Below are 20838 nucleotides of genomic sequence, written 5' to 3'. Positions count from 1 at the left end.
ACACTACCTCATCTGCCAGCAGCAACGGAGAGGCAGTGCTCCACAATACAGAGGGTCTGCATTTTAACAACAAAATGTTATTGGGTTTTCTCATCAGATATGACATTTAGCTCTTCTCAATTCAATAGGAATAAGAACAATAAAAAGGTAAAATCTGTGCTTTGTCTGAAAACACTATTATCTTTTCAGACTACAGCAACCGCAGACGGTGTTCAAATACAACACGCATATCCTTTATTCCAGCAAAAGCCTACCTCACCTAGGCTTTGCAAACCTCAGGCACCAGGTGTTCTTCTTGATTGCTAAAAATTCAATACCAGGTACCCAGATACCGGTGTAAGTAGACGGACATACACATCTGCTAAGCATAGGAAATACAAATGTTCCTGTAACTCACCGTATAGTCCAGCCACAGGCGTTGGACTACATGACCTCCGAAGGTCCTTTCCAACGCAAACCCATTCTGTGATATACCATATTCAGACAAGCACCAGTACAGCCCTTTATCGTGGCACAACAAGTGGCACTGTGAACCCAATACAGTACTAACTACCTGTTTTAGACAGTTTGCCGGTACTTCTGTTACTTGATGAGCTATCGCCTCTTGTCAGGACGGTTATCCCACCAAAACTGGCTGTCTTTGTTATGGCTGGCTTCAAATTTCGATTTGAGCTGTCTGAGTCTGTGCTGCTCCATGGTCTCTGGTGGTCTGTCCATTTCAATTCGTTCTCCGTACTGCTCTGCCGACTGCCAGATGCCTTCCCCGTGTTGTCTCTGTTACCCCTATGGACACCAGGAAACAAATGCTTACACACAAATAAAACAATGTCAGGGCAGAGTCTACCTTTGGTTACCCTGCAGCAAGGCTAATCAAGAAAAAGGAAATACCCTGAATTTACCGAAGCATGCCTGAAAGAGGGGATTCAACCTCAGTACTCATCTGCCTTCAGCAAGTAAACATTCCTGTACCCTTTTACATGCACAGCACTTACCACTGCTCCCCTTTCACATATTTCTGAAGAGCACTTCACCAGACAGGACTGATGGAGCCATGTTAAGTAGCATGGACACAGCACTTCTGTTGCTTGTTGACTGGTCTCTTCCATTAGCAAACCCCTCACTATCTTTCCCTTTGCTGTCCATCATCTGTAAGGTTTTTCTCACTAACTTCACCTTCTACATCTGCCTTCACATCCATCCTTCTGTATTTCTACTGCAGCTTGTGCCCCCTCATCATCTGCTCTGCAAAATCACCCAAACCTCCCCCTACACATATGTCTTCCCAGTGAGACCCTAAACTCTCCATTAACACTCCACTTAGGAAACCCACTAATTAAGGCTTTTTTTTCCCCCCTTGACATAGACTAATTGCAAACATCTCTGGATAGAGACTGTCTGTTCTTGGAACATTTGCAAAGAACACAATATATACTGTGAGTGACAACACAGTTGACTGTGAGCAGAAACCAGAGGTGAATTTGGCTTATTTATAGAGAACTGCTTAAAATGTGTTGTTAAAATGACAAAACAAGCATGCCTACCACAGCTTGGTGCACCACAACCATTATGCCAAGTGATGCTAAAAACACTGGCTTTTGGGAGGCTTTTAGAAGACATATGCCACTCGTCTGTCTTATTTTACAGTATACCTTGCAGGCTCAAAGCTCTTTCTACAAATCGAACGCTTGGCACTGTATCTGTTTTTCTGGTGCCCTTTCTCCTTGTGAACGTGGGTCCTGCTTTTTATTTGGAGAACCTGCTGAGCTTTGTCACGAGACGTGAAGGAGCAGCGTGTCAAAGACGGGTTCAGGCTGGTGTGTTCCTCACCTGTGATCAGAGCCTCACACAGAGGAGATCATCAGTATTAACTTGTTGATCTTTGCTAGACCCAAGCACTGGGAAAGCATGAAGAGAAATGGCACAGAAGCAACAATATAAAAAAAATATATATTTTAAAATAAATGGTCCTTAAATTTTAATTGGAAAGAGAAAAACAAAGCATATTATTTACATACACTTTTGCATTCATGTGTGGTTTCAGGTTATACTAAATGCCTTTTTGTTCCCCAAACCTGAACAAATATTAGTTATTAAGAGTCTCTGCATGGGTTATTTCAGATGCCTCCTTACTCCTGATGCTCAGATCATCGAGGCCAGCCCAAAGCATGAAGGAAAGTTTTGCTGCATGCTGCCTGTGGCCATGGGACACAGCTCCAGATGCCGCAGCCCTGCTCCTTTCCTGGTGCAGTCTTGCAACCTCCTCTGTTGCTGCTGTGCAGACAGGCACAGTCAGCAACTGCATGCCAAATAATCCCACCTCCTTTCTCCTCACAGTGAAAAATTATGCAGCATAGACTATACAGGTTTGAAGTAACAAACTATCACTCCTACGTATGAAAACCTGAATGCATACAAACGTGGTGATCACCGTTCTTCTGCCTAGCTATCCACATGCTTTACGGGATGAAAGACATGCTTTTGAAAGCATCTATTACTTCTGCCAGCTCTGCTACAGACTAGTGGCAGCCAATTGACTTTAAAAGCAGTTTGCAATGCTCAACTCTGCTCAATTTGAACTGAACCTGGGGGTGTGGAAAGAGAGCCTTCCTAAGCCTCTGAGAGGAATGCAGTCACCACCAGGCTGGGTCTTCCACTGATGCTGTTTGTCAACTGATAACAAATTTCTCCATTAAAATATGGACTGACTCCTACTGATTTTCCCTGTGACCTGGGACACGATCTGGGATAAGGGATACATTTGAATGTTGTCTAGGCAGAAGCAATTGGAGTTTGGAAGACAAAGATCACAGCAAAAAAATTTCAAAACATTGCTGCTTTAGAGAAGGGAGCTTCCATCAGTTACAAGTCATCATACTTTTACATTAGCTTTTAATAAATCAACAAAAGGAAAGAAGGTCAGTCTGGGCACTTGTCTGTGAAATGTGCTTGTTGTATATACTAAAGCATCATGAACTTCCACCAGTCACAGTGGCAGTACGAGCAGCTGGGAAGCTGCAAATGTGATATAGTTCCTGAGCAGAATGGATCCATAAAACCAAAGAAAAGAGTCCCACTCATGTGACCTCCTCATTCAGGGGATGAGCAGGGTAAGAACTCTGTTCACCATGCTCCTTTCCAACCAGAAAAGTGACATAACCACACCCGTCAAGGTCTTCCTCGGTGAGGACATGAATAAAGTCACAAGTGAGAGGTTACTGGGAAATTAATATTAAATAAAGTCATACAAACCTAAACAGCTGTCTTTTCTTGTGCGTATCAGTGCATATACTACTGTCTTCCAACAGCCTACTGAAAAATGAAAAGAAAGATTATGGTAACAGAAATGGTAATCCAACTTTATCTTACCTGTAAAGCTATATTTAAATTCTATCAACCTCTTCCAATTTGTGCTAGACTCATAGTTTAATAAAACAAGGCTAAAATTGCCCTCTCTCCCCCCCCGCCCCAAGAATTGCACAGTCAACTCAATATAAGAAATATCAGTCAGGGAGGCTGAAGGCCATTTAACATTTCCTGTTACCAAGCAAGGTAATTCTCAGAAGCGAAGAAACCATAAATCTACATCCAAAAGAAAATTCATAAAAATATCACCCAGTAAGAACATTAAAAATGTAAGCCATCAAAATACTGCATATATAAATTTAAGCACTTGCTAAGTTGCTTGGAAACCTCTGCAGCTCAGAGAAATGCTGAGGTTCTCTGATGAAAAAGAAAGGCAAAACATTTAAATACATCCCTAACTTTCAACATACCAAATCAACAAGGCTGCTCATGTGCAGGGAGCTAGATATGACTTCAAGTGCTTCCCCTGGTCAAAGGCTACATGTAAGGCAGGCAGCAAGAAAAAGCAGTGTTCTGAGGAACACAGCTGAAGTCTCTCTCCTGACAACAACTGTGCAGTCAGTAACAGAAGCCAATTTCCAACCTGTGCTGGTCACCACTTGGGTATGCATCCTCACATTGGGAGAGCTGGTCAGCCAGCTCATGGGTTTGAGCAAAGTGAACCAAGTACTAACACCAAAACTAGCCACGTTCTTCACCATGCAGGCTTGGGATTGAATGTATAAACCAGTGGAGGCCTAGCTGTGAAGTTAATGGTTTATGCCGTAAACATCTCCACCCTCATCTGCACAGTGTCTGAGCACTTTCCATATTGAGTTTGGAACATGAACCATCACATCGACTTTACTGTTGTTCTCCCAAGAGGGAAAAGCAGGTTTATGGGAACATCATCTTTTTGCTTTTTGGGCTCCTCTGTTGAATGTTTTATTTATTTTGATTAAACATGTCTCCACAGTCACAATGCAGAAGCAGCAGCTGAGGAAAATAACCTTGGCTCTCAGAATACAAGGTGGTTAGGTGACAGTGGCCATTACCACCTGAGGTACTTCCCTCATTCCAGTTTCAGGACTGTGCATCAGAAAAGCCAGTTTGTATTATTACCGTGGAGTAATTTTCTATGAGAAACAGCCTTATTCATAAATGCATCTGACAGATGTAAACACGGACAGAGAGAGAAATACTGTGAAAGATAACCTCTCCTTCCTCAAGGGGATGATAAACAGTTTTAAAACCTGCCCACGACAGACTCAGGCTAGAACTGCTCAAACATCACCAGTGAAATTCTTAGTGTTTTAGTTAAAATCCTTATCTGCCATAAAAGTGCACAATTTCTAAGACCTTCAACACAGCTTCATGACTACTACAGAGCTAACACTTTGTATTTGACAAATCTTAGTTAAGCAGAGTTTTGTCTTCCCTTTGCATAAAATGGATTTACTGTGAAAAAACCCAAACATCTCTAAGAACTATCAAACAGTAGTGCAAGGCAACAGTTGGCTCAGAGATCACCATTTCATTCATCACTACAATGCAGCAGGAAACAGGTCCAGTCTGGGGGACTTGGGAGCCTTCTCCAGAAACAAGTGAAGTCAGTGCTGCTGCTCTGCCCCACAAGAGAGCTGGTCACAACAGAAACAAAAGTGTGGTGTTTGATACATACCCTTACCCAGCCACTGCTGGAGTGCTTTTTTAAGATCAGTAAGTTAAATTCTACACGGCACTCCAGAGAGACGTTGAGCATTTGAAGTGAAACATTCTGTGGGTTCCCCCCCTGCCCTACCCTACTTTTTAAACTGAAATGCAAAGTCTTGGGAAAGTAGCAGTAACACCTTATCTGCTCAGAGACAATACTGCAAGGCAATCTCTTCCCCCCCTTCTTAAAGCAGAAAAACTCTACACATAATACAGATTACAGATTTGCTCTACAGCCTTCACATTAGATTAAACAACTATAGAACTAGAGAGAGACAAAATAATGAGAGAGAAAGAGCTAAGTTTAACATACAAAAAAAAAAAAAAAGCTATTTTTTACCTGTTTTCCACAAAAAGGTTTTCCTGGGAGCAAACTGACTGAAAAATAAAAAAGGCATTGTATCAGACGTTCTAGATATGCTCTGTTGTTCCAATTCCTTGCTCAATTTTAGAATTATTTCCCCTGTTCAGGCTTAAGGGGATTTCAATTCATGCATCATTTGCATTTGCAGAAGACAAGAGGGGAAAAAAGGTCAAGAACAAGGTCAGGCCAGTAAAATAAATTCCATGCATTACAACATATTACCAACAAGGGGTCTCAGCTTGGAAACAAACTGAGAGCAGAAGGCGGCGGTATGTGCAAAATACTGGCAATTCAAAGGGAAAACACATTTTTCCTTCATAACATATGGCTCCACTGGTCTGCCCTACCATCTCCAAGTAAGATTGCAGAATAGCACAGAGCTGTAAGTAGGAAGGACAAACAGGAGGAAAGCATGCAGAATTGACAAAGTTCTTCAAAGGGAGAGAAGATACTGCAGTACTTAAAAATACTTTGTGATTTCATATTTTATGGTTGGAAACAGTCATACCCACACTGAAAGATAAAATAATTATAATAATCTTAATAATAATACTAACAACAATAATAGTCTATTGCAAAGAGGTTCTCTGCTGGAGGACTTAGATCCTGAGAAAGGTGAAGGGCTCGGGAGGAATAAACCCTGTTGGCAAGTGTATAATTCTTTTAGTGTTACTTCATTTCTTATGCAGAGAAATGAAGCTGTGCTCAATTTCCCATGAATAATTCTCTCTCTTTGATTTTTTTTTTTTCATTTCCCTCCTATTTCATGTTCACTACACAAAGCGTCTCATATCTGTCACTGGATTATATCTCCATAAGGTACAGAAGGAAGGACAGTCAGCACTTGCACTGAATTGAAACAAGAGGCAGGCACCAGAGATCACGCCCATTACTTCTGTAACAATAGACTTCAGCTCAAAGAATAATGCAATGCCATCATTAGCTGCATCAAATTTTAATAGCATGGGACTTGCATGGATTTGGGATGTTTCTGTTTTGAAAAGGGTAAGCTAATGACCTACTTGAAGAGTGCTGACCAACACCAGAAACAACACCCTGCTCATTCCCAGTGCTCCAGCAGATGCATGGTCAAAGTTCTCCCTTAGCACTGCAGCCAGTGCCATCCCATCAATTTACACAAGGATGGAATTTAGCTCTGAAAAAGCAACACAGTTTCTCGTTAAAGCTGTAATCTGCTCACCCAGTATCCACATCTGGGAACATCTGACAGCTCCGTGGGCTTCCCAGCTGAGCTCTCACCCTGCACTCCAACTAAACATGCAAGGCTCTGGGCTGCATTGGTAGCAAGTGTGTCTCTCCTTAGCACAAACCATCAGAATATCAGAAGCAAGTTCTCCATTGTGAGGGACCAAATTTCCACCAGCTACAACCAACCTAAGGTTTCACCCCAGGCCAAGAGCAAACACAAACTATTCCACTTAAAAGCACTGGGATTCTTTGCAGAACACTAGGACACGGCCTCTTCTCTCATTTTCTATATCTTGCTCACAAGGTTTCATTAACAAATGTGGCTGTGCAGACTTCAGCATAGTCTAACTACCTACAAGCCTAGCGAAATGACCCTGCAGGCTTATTCAACCTCAACTGTGGGGCTGTCTCCCCACTCTGAGGTACATGACAGGCATTTGTGCATTGTTTTCACTTTTCCAAAGTAGCAACTATAATTGTAGCTACTCTTCCAAAACAAGGAAGTAAAAAACTTGCTTAGACCAGGGTACTGATCTGTGTCCTCACAAAGTTACAAAGCAAAAGGACATGTACCTTTCTGGAATTTTTATTTTATTTTTTCAATTTATTTAAGACACTGGGTCATAAAGCAGAGTAAATGTCTGGGATTTGTACTTTATCAAGTGAGTGGAGAGGTCTGCTCCCTTTTCAGTGTCTTGACAGAAGCCAGTATCAACTGCATTATAGACTTAAAGACAGAGTCTGCAATAACTCCATTTGTCTGCCTGGCCGATGATGCTGAGCACAGGGCCATACAGTTCCTGGGAACTATTTTTCAGTAGAGGTGTGAGGATGAGAGGCAGAGAAGACAGGTACTTTTTTTATAATGTTATTCTTACTCTTAAAAATCAGGTGGCTAAGCAGCTCTGAATAGCAATTTAGCTGATACAAGGTCAGAAGCCACTTTCCTGATCTCTAGCACCAATAATGCACCATTTAAAGGACCAGGAAAGCTTAAGAACACAGCACAGCTGCTGTCAAAAATTCTTAAAAGCACTTGGCTCTTGTATACTCAAAGAATCTACAAAAAGAAAAAAGTTATGCAAGATTACCTACAAATTCATCTCCTTGGAGACCTCCACATGCAAGATTTCCATTAGGGTGCACTGTGACACTTATTGTCATTTATGACATGAGTATTTCACTCTTCCAGTTTCCCAGAATCTTTTAAAGTCTCAACTGGAAAACATACATCAGCTCTGTCAGTGCACTAGTTATACTGTGGGTTGCTGCTCTTGTTTTTAATTACATTAGCCAACATAGACAAATATTAACATGCAGCAGTATCCTGCAGTGGATACCATCAGGTAATCATTTTCACATCAGTTAACAAGATGTGATAGATCTCAGACTTTCAAGTAATGCTTATTATTTGATCTACAGCCACAAACAAAGGCTCTGTACTGCAGCACGGGAGTTTTAGTACCTATGAGTTTATGGTAGCCAACACAAGGTATGTCTTTGTTTTTATGAATTTTAAAACCTCTTAATCCTAATATTTTCCTACGAGAAGGATAGGAAAGGCTGAAGACACCTTTTCAAGTATTTCTTTTGTGACTCTCTTTATTTAAAGAATTATAAAGATCCTCAGTATTTTCTTAAGGAGAGGAATCATTTATCTAAAGGATCTGGCTCTTGAGAATACATTCCTTACTCAAAAATAGCCATTGCAATTAACAGCAACAACAAAAAAAGAGCATGGTCTATTTCCTTTAGTAAGTCCCATGTGTACCATGGGCAATTCTAGCATTTGTGCTAGAATTAGTCATAAAAGTAATAAAACATCTATATTTTTCAGTGAATCCACAATGATCACTAAAGAATACATTTATGAACAATAGATGGTCCTTATGTGATTCTGGCTCATGAGGTTATACATTGCATTAACCACAAAGAGTGAAATTTTCCCTATGTAATTTGATTGCTAGTCTTTAGAATCAATTTTCTGCATGCTTAAAAGACAAACGTAGTGTACCATTTACACATATATTTGGGATTCTGAGATAAAATCTACAACTTCAGCTAACACACAGGGGAAGTACAACATATCCTTTTTTATCATTCTTTGAGATTGCTCTTTGTCTTTCTTGGACAATTACTTTTCAACCTGCTAAAAGCAACTAAGACAATTCAGACAAGAAACTTCTTTGCAGGACCCAGATACTCCAGGTCCTGTGCTCCAGTGAACTTGGGTATAAAATTCACAAATTACTATAAAACTAAGGTTCCAACAAAAGCATGTTTTAAAAAGGAAGGCTGAAGGCTTTGCAATTAAAAAATAACCATGAAAATAGCTTTGAGCATAAAAGAGCTCACATAGCGCTATTTTACTCTTAGCAGGCTGAAAAGTTTGAGGTGCGCTTTGTAGTTTTCAGTGAGCTGCAATGATCACAGTTAATAACTGCCTATTTCTTCACCAATCCTTTTATTAAGATATGACATTAACATGCCTCTCAATCCCTGCTGCTTGCTGTAACTCTACACATGACAGGAATCACTAAAACCTCCTGCTTCCCTTGTCAAAATTTATGATAGCCAACACAGCAGATGGAAAACTTGCCAGAAAGTATAAATTAAACTGACTAATACAAGACCAATCACCGTAAGGACTATCATAATGATGGCATTACTCATGAACATATTTATTTCATTAAAATCTTCCCACTTGGAAATTAAGGTATCTGGTGCACTGGAGTGCTGCAAAATCAAAGGAAGTGCAAGCAAGCTTTCTGTTGGCCAGTAAGCAGGGTCCAAGTTAAAGTATTTTTCACAGTACTTGAAACATGCACAGAATTTTTTGCCTTTTCCTCATAATTTTTGTCCAAAGCTCTGACTCTTGGGCTGGTATGTTTTTGAAGTAATCTGGGGAACCTCAAATATATTTAGAGAGGGGCTGCCAGGTGCAACAAGTTACAGCAGTATTCTTGACATTCATGGCTGCCCTTTGGAGACCTCTCATGCAAACTCTTTTCATGCATACTCCTAATCAGAAGTCAATTATCTATAATCGATTTTCTAAGGTTCATAAGAAAGGCTTGCCTAGAGCAGCATAAACAGTATAGAGATAATAAAAATATGATTAAGCCTTCCCTGTCTCTCTTTCTACACCTGTAACTTGCAGGATGACAAGGCTTAGGTACCTACCTGAGAGAAACCTGAGGAGAATTGCATTAGCTAATGATTGCAGAGGGCTTTAAAATTGCAAAGTCTTACATGCAGTAAGTGGCTGCCTATAATAGGAAGCCATTGCTCTCTTTCCTAAAATTGAAAAAAATTATATTGTCCATCACCACAACCACTGACATCATCCCAAAACCACCTTGTATCTGTGAGGAGTGCTCCACTCAAAAAAGCTCAGCTAAGGCATATATTCCTGTTAATATTATTAATACAGTTGGCTGAAACTCACTGCGCTACAATGCTCAGTAACACCTGCAATAGCAGGGAGAGAGAGCAAACAAGTGGATATGAGAGAGAGAGGGAGAGATATCTAAATACTGCTGATCTTTAAAAATGCTCACTCCCAATCCATTTAAATTGTCTGCCACAAATCACACTGTTACTTAGGTCTTGCCTCTCAGAGATGCTAACCCAATGGACCACCACTACGTCCTGCTGCAAGCAATTAAAACTGTCACCTCTTGGCCTGTCTTTAAAACACAAGTATCTAAAGGTAAAAACAGCAACGCGTTGTGGAGCCAGTCTCAGCACACTTTTCCAGACACCTCGCTTTCCCAGCCTGGCATTTCTAGCTGCTGCTTGTGACTGAAACTGCGTTATTTTGGCAACAAGTTTCCATATGGTACTTTTAAACAACATTTTGCCTCATTTGAAGTCTGCTTCAAAAGCCAAAGATTTTTTGGTTTTGTACAAGCTCCTTTGTAATAAGCCAGATACAGCAACTTGCATATAGGAGACGGGTTGCAAAGAGGCTTTTGCAGTCCTTGAACAAATCTAACTCTACCTTTTACTGTCTCCTATATTGACACCAGACCCACATACTGAAAGCAAAATGTAAATCAAAGGGCCTCTACTTTTACTGCAATTGTCTCAGGGAACAAAGAAAAAGCCAGGCTAAAAACATTTACATGTGGCAAGCTACTTATAAATACACAAAATTACTTATCACAAATGCAACAACAGACACCTTAAAACTATACAATGTATTCTGCTAAAGGAATATAAATTGGGTGCGTGCAACTCCAAAACCAGAGCAAAGTAAGCAGAAAACTAAAATAAATCTATTAGCCCTGCAACATATGAACAGTTTTTATTTAAAAGGACACTGCCAAATACTATTTTCAACAATAGTTTAAATCAGGTTAAATGTTGTATTTCTCTAAGTGGCAGAGCTCCTACTAAGATGTGAGATAAAACAATTAAATGTTGACTTCTGTCTTTTTTCTTTGTTTTCCTTTTAGGACCCTATCATTACAACATTGCAGCAAATTATTATTTTCTTCCTTTTTCAGGAACATGAGGTATTGTTCACAGATGTCTCATATTTCAATGTTTTCCTCTAGCAATGTAGCTTTTTGTGCAGATTCTGATTTTTTTGGTAAGGCAGGAATTATGCCTATTTAATTTTACTCCTTTCAGAACTAAATAACAAACAATGAGACTGATTCCTTCTGATAGCAGAAACACAGTTCCTTGATCAGTCATTTAAAAAAATGCATGCAACTCCATGTTTAACCTCTGACTTTTCTTTGTTCTCAGTGTCTTAGTTCTACAACACTGGTCCAAAGAAACAAAGTAAGGAAGAAGCTCTGCAGAAGGACACTTGAAAAATTTGATTCAGCTCAAAATATGAAATAACACAGCTATTTAAAAATTATTGAGAGTGTCCATTTAAATCACTGCTCTTTGGTCAGCAAAAGAGAAGGACAAAAGAAGGAAATCTAGACTACACAAAAACAAACATTCAAATAAACGGGATAAGTACTCCCCAGACAACATGCTGGGCCTGATCTCTCCTCTGCCCTTCTCCCTGCAAAACTCATCACCTCTTTCTCCAGAAACCAACCTCCACACCTCTCGGACCCTCTGTGCCTATTTGTCCTTTCCTGTCTCCTCCAGCTTCACAGGGCAAGTCCAGCTGCAGTGTTCATGTCGGAGGGGGGCAAGACTGTCTGACTACCGGCGAAGGTATGGCACTAAAGAGGCAATTAAAACAACTACTCACATCTTGTGCAAATATTCTCTCCCTCACTCTCTGATACTCCTCTTCTCTCTCTTCAATTGATTTACTTCGTCTGTCATCTCTAAATGGAAGAATTCTGTTTTGCTGAGCAGAAAGAAAACCAGGAGGGTTATATAAGTTGAGCTGTTAGAAACTGCCATTAAGTAACTGTCAGCTGAGAATTATAAATGTTCACTTAAACAAATGAAGCATGAAAACGATAGCTGTCCTTCCTGCACGAAGTGCCCTGCGAGGCTGGGCACCCAAGGGCTTCCAGGTAGAGATACTGCACGGGGGTTCACAGCACAAGAGGCCAAAAGGAGACTTTCTGCACGGTTTTTGTGGACCCGCCACCCTAAAACTGGGTGTTTTCACCCCAAGCCTAAGTGCTATTGCTCTTGACTGCTAGGATTTCATGACTCTCCTACAGGCTGCAAGAAGTAGAAGGGCAGGCAGTGCTGCACTACCTCTTAAATTGAGGAAGAGGGGAACTAGGTGGTAAGAACTAAACTGCAAACCCTAAAAGAAACCCACCAAAGTCTATGTGTACAAGGAAAAGTCCCAAATATTCAGCATGAGTGTTTTAACCATTTCCATACCATAAAGAAACCCCAGACTTCAGTTTTGCTGGGAAAAGAATGGCCACTTGTGCCTCACAGCGTGGCACATGGCTGTGCTGTGGGAGGGAGGAAAGGAGAAGAGGACCCCCACCAAGAAATGCTTCATTGGCATGGGTTTCACGTACTGCTCCTTCTCCTGCACCCCAGCACATGGTGAGATAGGTCACACTGCTTTCCTTTGGCTGATGCCCATGTTCATCACATCCTGAAAATGCTTGGATTTTGCTTCTGAAGCCAACTCAGATGCAGCAGAGCTTGCAAGGCTGCTACATACAAGTCAAAGAAAAAAGGGGAAAAAAGAAGAAAAAAAAAAAGAAAGGAAAAAAACAAAGGAGGAAATCACTCTTTTACTGAAAACATAAAAGAGAATGGCAATGAGAGACTCACTGGCAGGTCCCTCCAAAAATATAACCTAAACAAAGAAAGTATACACTGGTCTTCTTACCTGTAAGAGTTTTCTCATACAAGCAATTCGTTTTAGAACCTTTTTTTCATTTTTCTTCGTGTTAATGTATTCCACATACACAGCTCGGATTGAAACAGCACAACACCCGCTTTTAGAGGCAGCACAAACACACACATTTCCCTGGCACTCTCCTACTTACTGGGCTCACCTAACGTGTTACAGCACAGGCAACGCAGAGGGGGGGAACATCTGCCACGGTACATGCATGACAAGCAAGTAAGTTACAGACAGTAAAACGGTGGTGAGGGCACAGGAGGAGTGAGGGAAATAGAAGCTGAAACTGATTTACTTTATGTCAAAACTTAATTTAGGATAGTTTAAAAATAAAAATCAACCTGGCCTCACCATCATGTTTGTTTGGGGCACAATTTATTTTATTTTTTCCTCTCTCCTTTTTGGGCTACATGAGTTTTATCTTTGGTCCATACTGAAACCCAACTCCGAATGACTACAACGGAAGGAAAAAGCTGTAGGGAGCGGAACAACTGCCACAGTTAGGCCAGACACTGAGAAATGCGACTGACACAGCCTTCCAGGCAGCCCGGAGTCACTGGCATTCCCCCTCCCGTGGGCATGCAGCAAGTCCTGCGCCAAGCAAACCACCCATGCAAACCCACACACTGCCACAGCTGAAGCGGCCACGCCGGGGCTCGATGCTACCCCATGGTGGTGGTACGTACGCCGAAGGAGGCAGGGAGGGGGCAGGAGGGCAGGGGAGGAGGAGAGCAACAACAAAAGAACAACAACATCAGTCAGCCCACCTTCAAAAACAGAACAAATTTCAGCAACTCTCGAACCGAGAACCAACCTGATTGTCTTCTTTATCAATACTAGAGTTATCTCGCTTCAAGATAAATCGCTTCTGGGATTCTTCACCTTTTTCATCTTTTAAATGTTCAGAAAACCTTTGCTCTGGTCTGCCAGCAAAGTAAAACATAGCAATAAAAAAATCTTTCTTTTGGTTTTGCTTTGATCTTTATTTCTCAGTGCTCTTTGTTTTCACAGAGGCATTCAGTGCAAAAGCAGTTAACATTTGTGGTCATGGTGAGAAGCTGCCTATAGCTGTCTGAGGCTGCTGTAGTGCTGCTAAATTATTGCTATAAATAGCTTTTGTTGTTGTTGTGCAGCAAGGAGCGGGAATCCAAAGTCTCAGTCACTGAAATATTTAGACTCTTCACTGTGACTGAAGGACTGGGAAACCAAATTAACATACTGTATGTTAATTTGCTTACTTCACTAGCTGTGCCACTTACTGAAACCTATCCACCTTTAAAAGTAACAAAAATCTGATAGAAATCTTTAAAAAAAACCAAACAAAAACAACACAAACCCAAGAGTTTCCTCACTCCTAATAAAGAAAAGCAGTAACTCGAGGGACTGATGGTGTTTTGCTTAAAGTATTATCACCATGAAATGGGAAAATACTGTAGAACAATCATAGAGTATCAATGAGTTCACTGATGGAAATCCAACAATTTATTTATTTATAAAAGCCAAACCCCACTGGTTAAAAGCTTGACCTTGAACAAAAAAGCATATTTTAAGAAGCATCTCATGTCACCAAGCTTGGTCGCTGTCAATCAATAATGCTCCAGCCTGTACCACTCCCTTAACGAAACCCATGTTTTAAGCCCTGTTGATGCAAATAGGGTGAGCTGGAAAACTAAGCTGGGATTCACACGCTGCTGTCACCCAAACTCCAGGGTGCTGCAAACTCACAAGCCAGTTTATAAGAGCAGAAATAAGCCACATCACACCCTGAGGTGTCTACCAGGGAACACAAACCTCATGCTCTGCTCTGAGACCCTAACAGCAGTACAGGTAAGGGATGCTCATGTCTACACAGAGACCTACGCCAACAAGACACAAAACTTCCACTGACAGTGATGGACCAGTTGTGAAGATGTCTAAAGGTAGAATTTACAGAAGTCAGTGACTCAAAAAAAAAAAAGTATTTATGAAGTCCACTGTAATGTTCAAAATAAAAATCTCAGCTTCATCTTATCTCAGAATGGAAAACTAAACCAGATGTGTAAATCAGCCACCATTTTGATGTTACAGCATTCAGATTTACACGTAACTCATTAGGAATGGATTTAATATCAAAATACAGCACACATTCATGCCATAATTATAGTCCATTACAATTCATTGTCACATTTGCAGGAAATATTTGTAATGAACTGTCAGAAGTACAATATTATGAGATGGCAGCCCTCCTGCCTCACTTTCTGTATGAAGGACTCCAAATTCTGCTCACAATTTTTCTGACAAAGTGACAAAACATACCAGCCTCATTTCCACAGATTTTGAGAGTTCAAGAAATCTTTCTCTATCATTCAACAGATGCTAGCATTAGCAGATATAGGGCCCAACAGGTAAAAGTCATCAAACTTGCTGGATGCTTTACTAGCCTCTTGTTGCAAGCCCGGAGGAGCAGGGCTCTCTGCATAGTTTTCCAAAAAAACTAATGGGTCATTAGTGATGTTTGCTCATAAACAAAATGGCCACAAAACCTAGCTAATGGATTGCATGGTGGGCTGTTCTGCGTTTGTTCCCATTAAGAAGCACTGTGCCTACACAACCGAAAAGGATTATTCATTATCTCAAATATTCTGCTTTGACAGGACCTGCTGAGGAATGTTATTTTTCTGGGTTTACATCCTTGCATGCAAAAAACCTCCTTCAATTGTACTATCAGTGTAAAATTTATAGTAGTAAACTATCTGCTGAGCATATAATAAACTATATACTGAGCATAATAAATAACTGGGATTTTAAAATGCAGAGGAAAAAACATAATAAAAAAATAAAAAAAAGCTTGAAAAAGCAATTTGGTAAAACGTGTCCTCCAACTATCACCTTATTTAAACAACTACATGTTTTTTATACTTCATAGCATTATTTTCATTTTTTTAATTCAATTTTCAGTTCATTTACTATTTATAAAATGTGAGATCAAGCCATAAGCCTAAACTAATGATTCAGTATGTGCCTGTTAATAAAATTAATCTACAAGCCCAACAGGTGATTAATCTCCAGCCATGAAAATAAATTTGTCTGGGCAGAGAGAGAGCATGCAGAGTATTACGGAGCACTGCAATACTACGAGTACCATAAGAAGAGCCTTCCCTCCCAGTTGTCCCTGCCATTCCATGTCAACATTACCACTGAGGCTGAAAACTGCGTGACCAGCTCTGTTAGTAAGGATGCAGAGCCTGAGGGAAGACTGTCCAAGTGAGAAATGGGATAATGCAGCAACCAGTATCTTCAGGCACACCAGCCTACAGACCTCTCTGAGTAAGTGCTCACATGCTCAAAAAACAAAAGAGGACATTCAGTTGAGAGAAATCCAGCAATGCTAGCATATGGGGGCTTGGGTATTTTTTGTCAATACTGTTTACTACATATTCTTTAACATATATTGTATAAACATATTATTATTAGGATACAGGTAGCAGACTAAGTTTAAAACCAAGAAGTGGAACCAGGAGGTTGGTTCTGCAATGATTTGGGTCTGATCCTCTGATGGAAGTCAGTGCAAGTTCCACATTCACAGCATTAAAGTCCCTGATAATTGTATAATGCATGTGCTAAAGGGAAGCAGAACCACTGTGGTTTTTCTGGGGAAAACTACTGTATTAGTTCATGAATTTGTGGGTGAATCAACTGCTTGAAATTAGAAGAAAATATGTAATTTTGAGTAAGATGCAGTATACTGTCACTATACTAATACAGTACACTAATACAGTATATAATTACAGTAATGCAGTATATACAGTGACTTCATATCACGTGAGTCCTAAACAACCACATTTACTTCTTTTCTAAGCTTTTTTAGTCATGATATTGTCAATAGTCAAGTCTGTACAATATTCTGAATGGTGATAATGCATGTAAAGATTGAATTTATTAAGCTTATTTTCACTACTACCACAAATTGAGATTTTACTCAAGTCAAAGTATGCTTTACAATTACTATCACAAACCCATGTAAAATCAGTAACTTATTTACTGTTACCACACTGGTTACCTAATGTATACCTTCAAACTCTAACCACACCTTAGTTTAATTTCAAGTGGTAAAAAATGGGATTTGCATAGCCTTTTTGAAGAGACATTGAGTACTTCTAAAGACCTTATCACTAACTCGAGTATTCTGCTTAAGGATCTTCTAAAAAACAAAACAAAAAAAAAAAAAAAAAAACACAAAAAAAAACAACCCACAAAACAACAACCAAAAAAACCCCAAAAAAAACCCCACAAACCCACAACCAAAAAAACCCAACATACACTACCTATCATATGGTGGCCACACAGTACACCCATCTACATGCTTACAACAGTCTGCAAGGAAAGACACACAAATATAGGCTTACAAAGTATGCTATCCACATGTAGAATATTCATTATTTCATTTCCATTACCCTTATCTGTAATCAGTGGATCACCTGAGAACTTCAAACATCACTACTCCAAAACACCAAAAAGACCTCATTATACCTTAAAAGCTCAGAAACCAACACAGAAGGAGGAGGTAATCACACAGAATTAAAATATATAAATAAATAAAAGTCATCATGTTTGAGTTGTTTGCTTGCTTGTTTGTTTCTATTTAACATAACCTTTTGATCATCCTAATTACTACTGTTTGACAGTATGGATGGAAGCAGAATATTGGTGCCCTAAAAATGCAACTTCACAAAAACATCATCACATATGAACTCATTTAATATTTCCTAAAAGCTGTCAGGTAGCTCTGTTACTCATCTTTCTGGCAATGCATTTCAGAACAAAACACAGCGTATTCCCTGTAAAGCTTTTGATCAGGTGCTATGAAAGTCTATGAGAAATTTGATCTGAGAGTGAGTCAGTGCTCTTTGCCACTCATTCTCAGGCATCTGCACAGCCCCCTTCTCACCCCCAGAGCTTCCAGAAAGTGTAGGTCCTTTCAGCAGGCAAGACAGCTTCTCTTCTCCATCCTGCCTAGCAAGGTAGCAGCATGCTATTCAGGTAGGATACCTACAGGGCACCAACTTCAGTAGGTGTCCTGCAGCACCCAAACCTTTCACCCTGGAAAGCTTCCTTAAATGCTGTGAGCCACTATGAACTTCAGCAAAGCCTGCTCACGTCACTCAAAATGTTGTGAAACCCTTTTCTATTCCATTTTCTTTCACAGTGAAAAAAGGAAAGGATGGATTACAAAATGCATCCAATAATCATTTCCACTCTCGCAGCTCATTTTTTTGCTGGAAGATCATTGTAAAAGTCATGTCTAGACATGGGTCAAGTTTCTCACTTCTCATTCCATTACCTGGAATACTTCCATGGTAAGGGTGAATGAGGTTGCTTGGAGAGGTAGTAGAATCTCCATCCTTGGAGATATTCAAAAGCCATCTGGACATGGTCTTGAGCAACTGGCTCTAGGTGGCCCTGCTTGAGCACAGGTCAGACAAGATGACCTCCAGAAGTCCCATCCAACTTCAATCATGCTGTCATTTTGTGAAACACTAAGTCAGATTTATAGTAACAAATCTATAGAAGAACAAATCTCCATCACTACCTCATTCAGATGTTTGGGGTTTTTTTTCTGTGTATTTGTGCACTTTTTGTTTTGCAAGTTGGCCATTATAATTTACTATTCTCATTTTATAGTTACTTATACGTTACTTAAGCAAGGCTCCAACAAAAGATATTCTTCTGGACTCATTCCTTACATTGAAGTTTATATGTTGGAAATGGTAAAGCTGGAATAAGCAGCAAAACATTTCTGCATGTCAGAAAGGGAAAACAGGATTAAGGTTTTGATAGCAACATCCATCATAAGGTTTGTTGTTTTGTTTTTTTTTTTCTACCATCATTATGGTGATTTTAATGTGAGCTACTTCCATTCACTTCAATATAGTTCCTCTCAATTTATGTCAGTGCGACCCCTCAGGCTTTTTTACATGGGCTCTTTAAGGAGAATTCCGCATTACGTGGTCATTTAATGCTTTTGATTCAAAGTCAACCACTATAAGTAGCAATGAAAAAATCCCAAAATTGTAAGTACCAGGTATTAGCAAAATTAAACATTTTGAAAACATATTTTTTTGTAGAGGGGTAATAGCTATGAGGGTACATGGAATAAGAAACTCACAGGACATTTTTTTGCACCTGCCATATTTTGAAGCAAACCAAAGCAGTTTCATAGACCTCTATATGCAAGAAATTAATATCAGGGGGCGAAGGGGTGGAAATATGCACTCATTTAAAATAAGTTAATTAGCTCTAAAATAACTAGTAAACAGGAAACACAGATACCACACCAAAAGGACAAATGGAAAAAGACAAGCACGAGCTTTGAACATTACAGTTCTGCATTAGCAGAGCACACCAACAGCCTGGGATTGTCAGGGCTGACATATACACAGCACATAAATCTTTATTAGGAGGCATATGCTTCTGACAGTGTACAGGCTGTTGCAAGATGCCTTTCAAAAGGCAAGAAGCAACAACCTTCCCATGCGGGGAAAAGATGCTTTTCCAATACAGCCCCTGATGTGGTTAAAAATACAGCAAGTTTTGCAGCACATGTAATTTGCCAAAGGCTCACAGGTAATAATGAAGCAGCTGTCTGTAAGAAGACAATATAAGCAACCAAGTTCAAAAGTGGAGATCACTGTGGTGTGCAAGAATCTAAAAAAATGAACTTTGTATTTGCAGTGCAGCATTCATTTAATGTACATAATGGGGGACAGCATGTTAATATTCCCCTCCTGAATGAATGGCAACACAGAGGGATAGATAGAGGTACGGTAATGGGGCTAGAAACAGGCAAAACACCACCCCTGGGTACCCACAGGATCATCATCCGGAAACAAAATGAGTTACTGACAAAATGTTCTTGTACAAGCATGCCATCAGGAGAGCAACAGGATGGTGAGAGCAGAGGAGAAGCGCTGCTGCCGACAGGATTCAGAGAAGTTGTGAAGATTTAGGGCACTCTAATGCAGGTGTTCTGATGGTCTAGCAGTTTTCTTGTTATTTGCACTTGTCTTTAATTAAAATGACTGCTCAGTCCACCATCATCTTGGCCTCTATCTTGAGGGCATGCTGTGACACAGTATGGTGGCTTTTTTTGCTTTGCTAGTTTGTGTATATCTGCTACATCTGCCTGCTGTGCTTTTTTTGGTTTTATGCTGGAGGCTCTCCTAGGGCTCTGTGTTACTGCCACAGTAAAACTACACAACCATTACGGTTTCTTTGCTTTACTTCGTGAGCCAAAACTCTTATTATCTGCAGTACAAATGACTGTTTTGATCATGGAGGCATGGGGACATATTCTGAGAGTTCAAGAATTTATAGAACTTGGAAGCAAGTATCATCACTGTCAAGAGGCTCCAACTTACTGATGAAAGGCAGAGTTCCAGCCCTACAGGTTAAATTATTAGATTAAATTCTCTTACAACATTGTTCTTCAAGAATGGGGCCCCAGAATTACAGCCTTCGAACAGGTTTCCTGTATTTAGGACCTGATGGATGCTAAAACAGTGTTTCAAAAAGTCAGAGTTGGAATTTAAATACAGATAATTGTTAAAGTACAGTGTAGTTATCATATCACAACTTAATACTTAAAACCACTCAATATGGCATTTCAAGCATTTGAAGGCAAATGCCTCATTATCAGATTGCTGCTTTTATGGTATGAGTCACTAAGAACTTCTGTTATGATGGTAAAAGCACACTGAAAGCCATTTAAAAAAAAAAAAAGCAACCCTGTACAAGGCAGTTCCATCAAGGTGCTACTTTCTCCGTAGCACAGGGGAAAAAAATCCTCAAATATCAAATGCTACATTTTACCTCGTAAAAGACTGCATATTCTTTAACATTTTTCTCTGAATGGCATCTGGCCTCTAAATAT

The 20838-nt window shown here is 40.0% G+C and overlaps 1 protein-coding gene across 18 annotated transcripts in view; it reads right to left on the bottom strand.

Moving 5' to 3' along the window:
* The window catches only part of ARPP21 (cAMP regulated phosphoprotein 21), a 207700-nt gene that overhangs the window by 62676 nt on the left and 124186 nt on the right, over nt 1-20838 (bottom strand). For 13 of the 18 annotated variants that reach the window (XM_051612516.1, XM_051612522.1, XM_051612530.1 and 10 more), the window contains 5 exons: nt 13744-13852; nt 11853-11954; nt 5396-5433; nt 3250-3309; nt 551-783 (listed from right to left, as the gene is read on the bottom strand). In XM_051612516.1, the coding sequence (XP_051468476.1) occupies nt 551-783; nt 3250-3309; nt 5396-5433; nt 11853-11954; nt 13744-13852 (542 nt within the window). Of the gene's footprint in view, nt 1-550; nt 784-3249; nt 3310-5395; nt 5434-11852; nt 11955-13552; nt 13592-13743; nt 13853-20838 lie in introns of all 18 variants that reach the window. The other 5 variants (XM_051612526.1, XM_051612525.1, XM_051612527.1 and 2 more) reach the window with 5 other exon arrangements.

The sequence above is a fragment of the Apus apus genome, chromosome 2 (genome assembly GCF_020740795.1).
Source record: "Apus apus isolate bApuApu2 chromosome 2, bApuApu2.pri.cur, whole genome shotgun sequence".
NCBI lineage: Eukaryota > Metazoa > Chordata > Aves > Apodiformes > Apodidae > Apus > Apus apus.
This window is presented reverse-complemented; position numbering and strand designations above follow the sequence as displayed.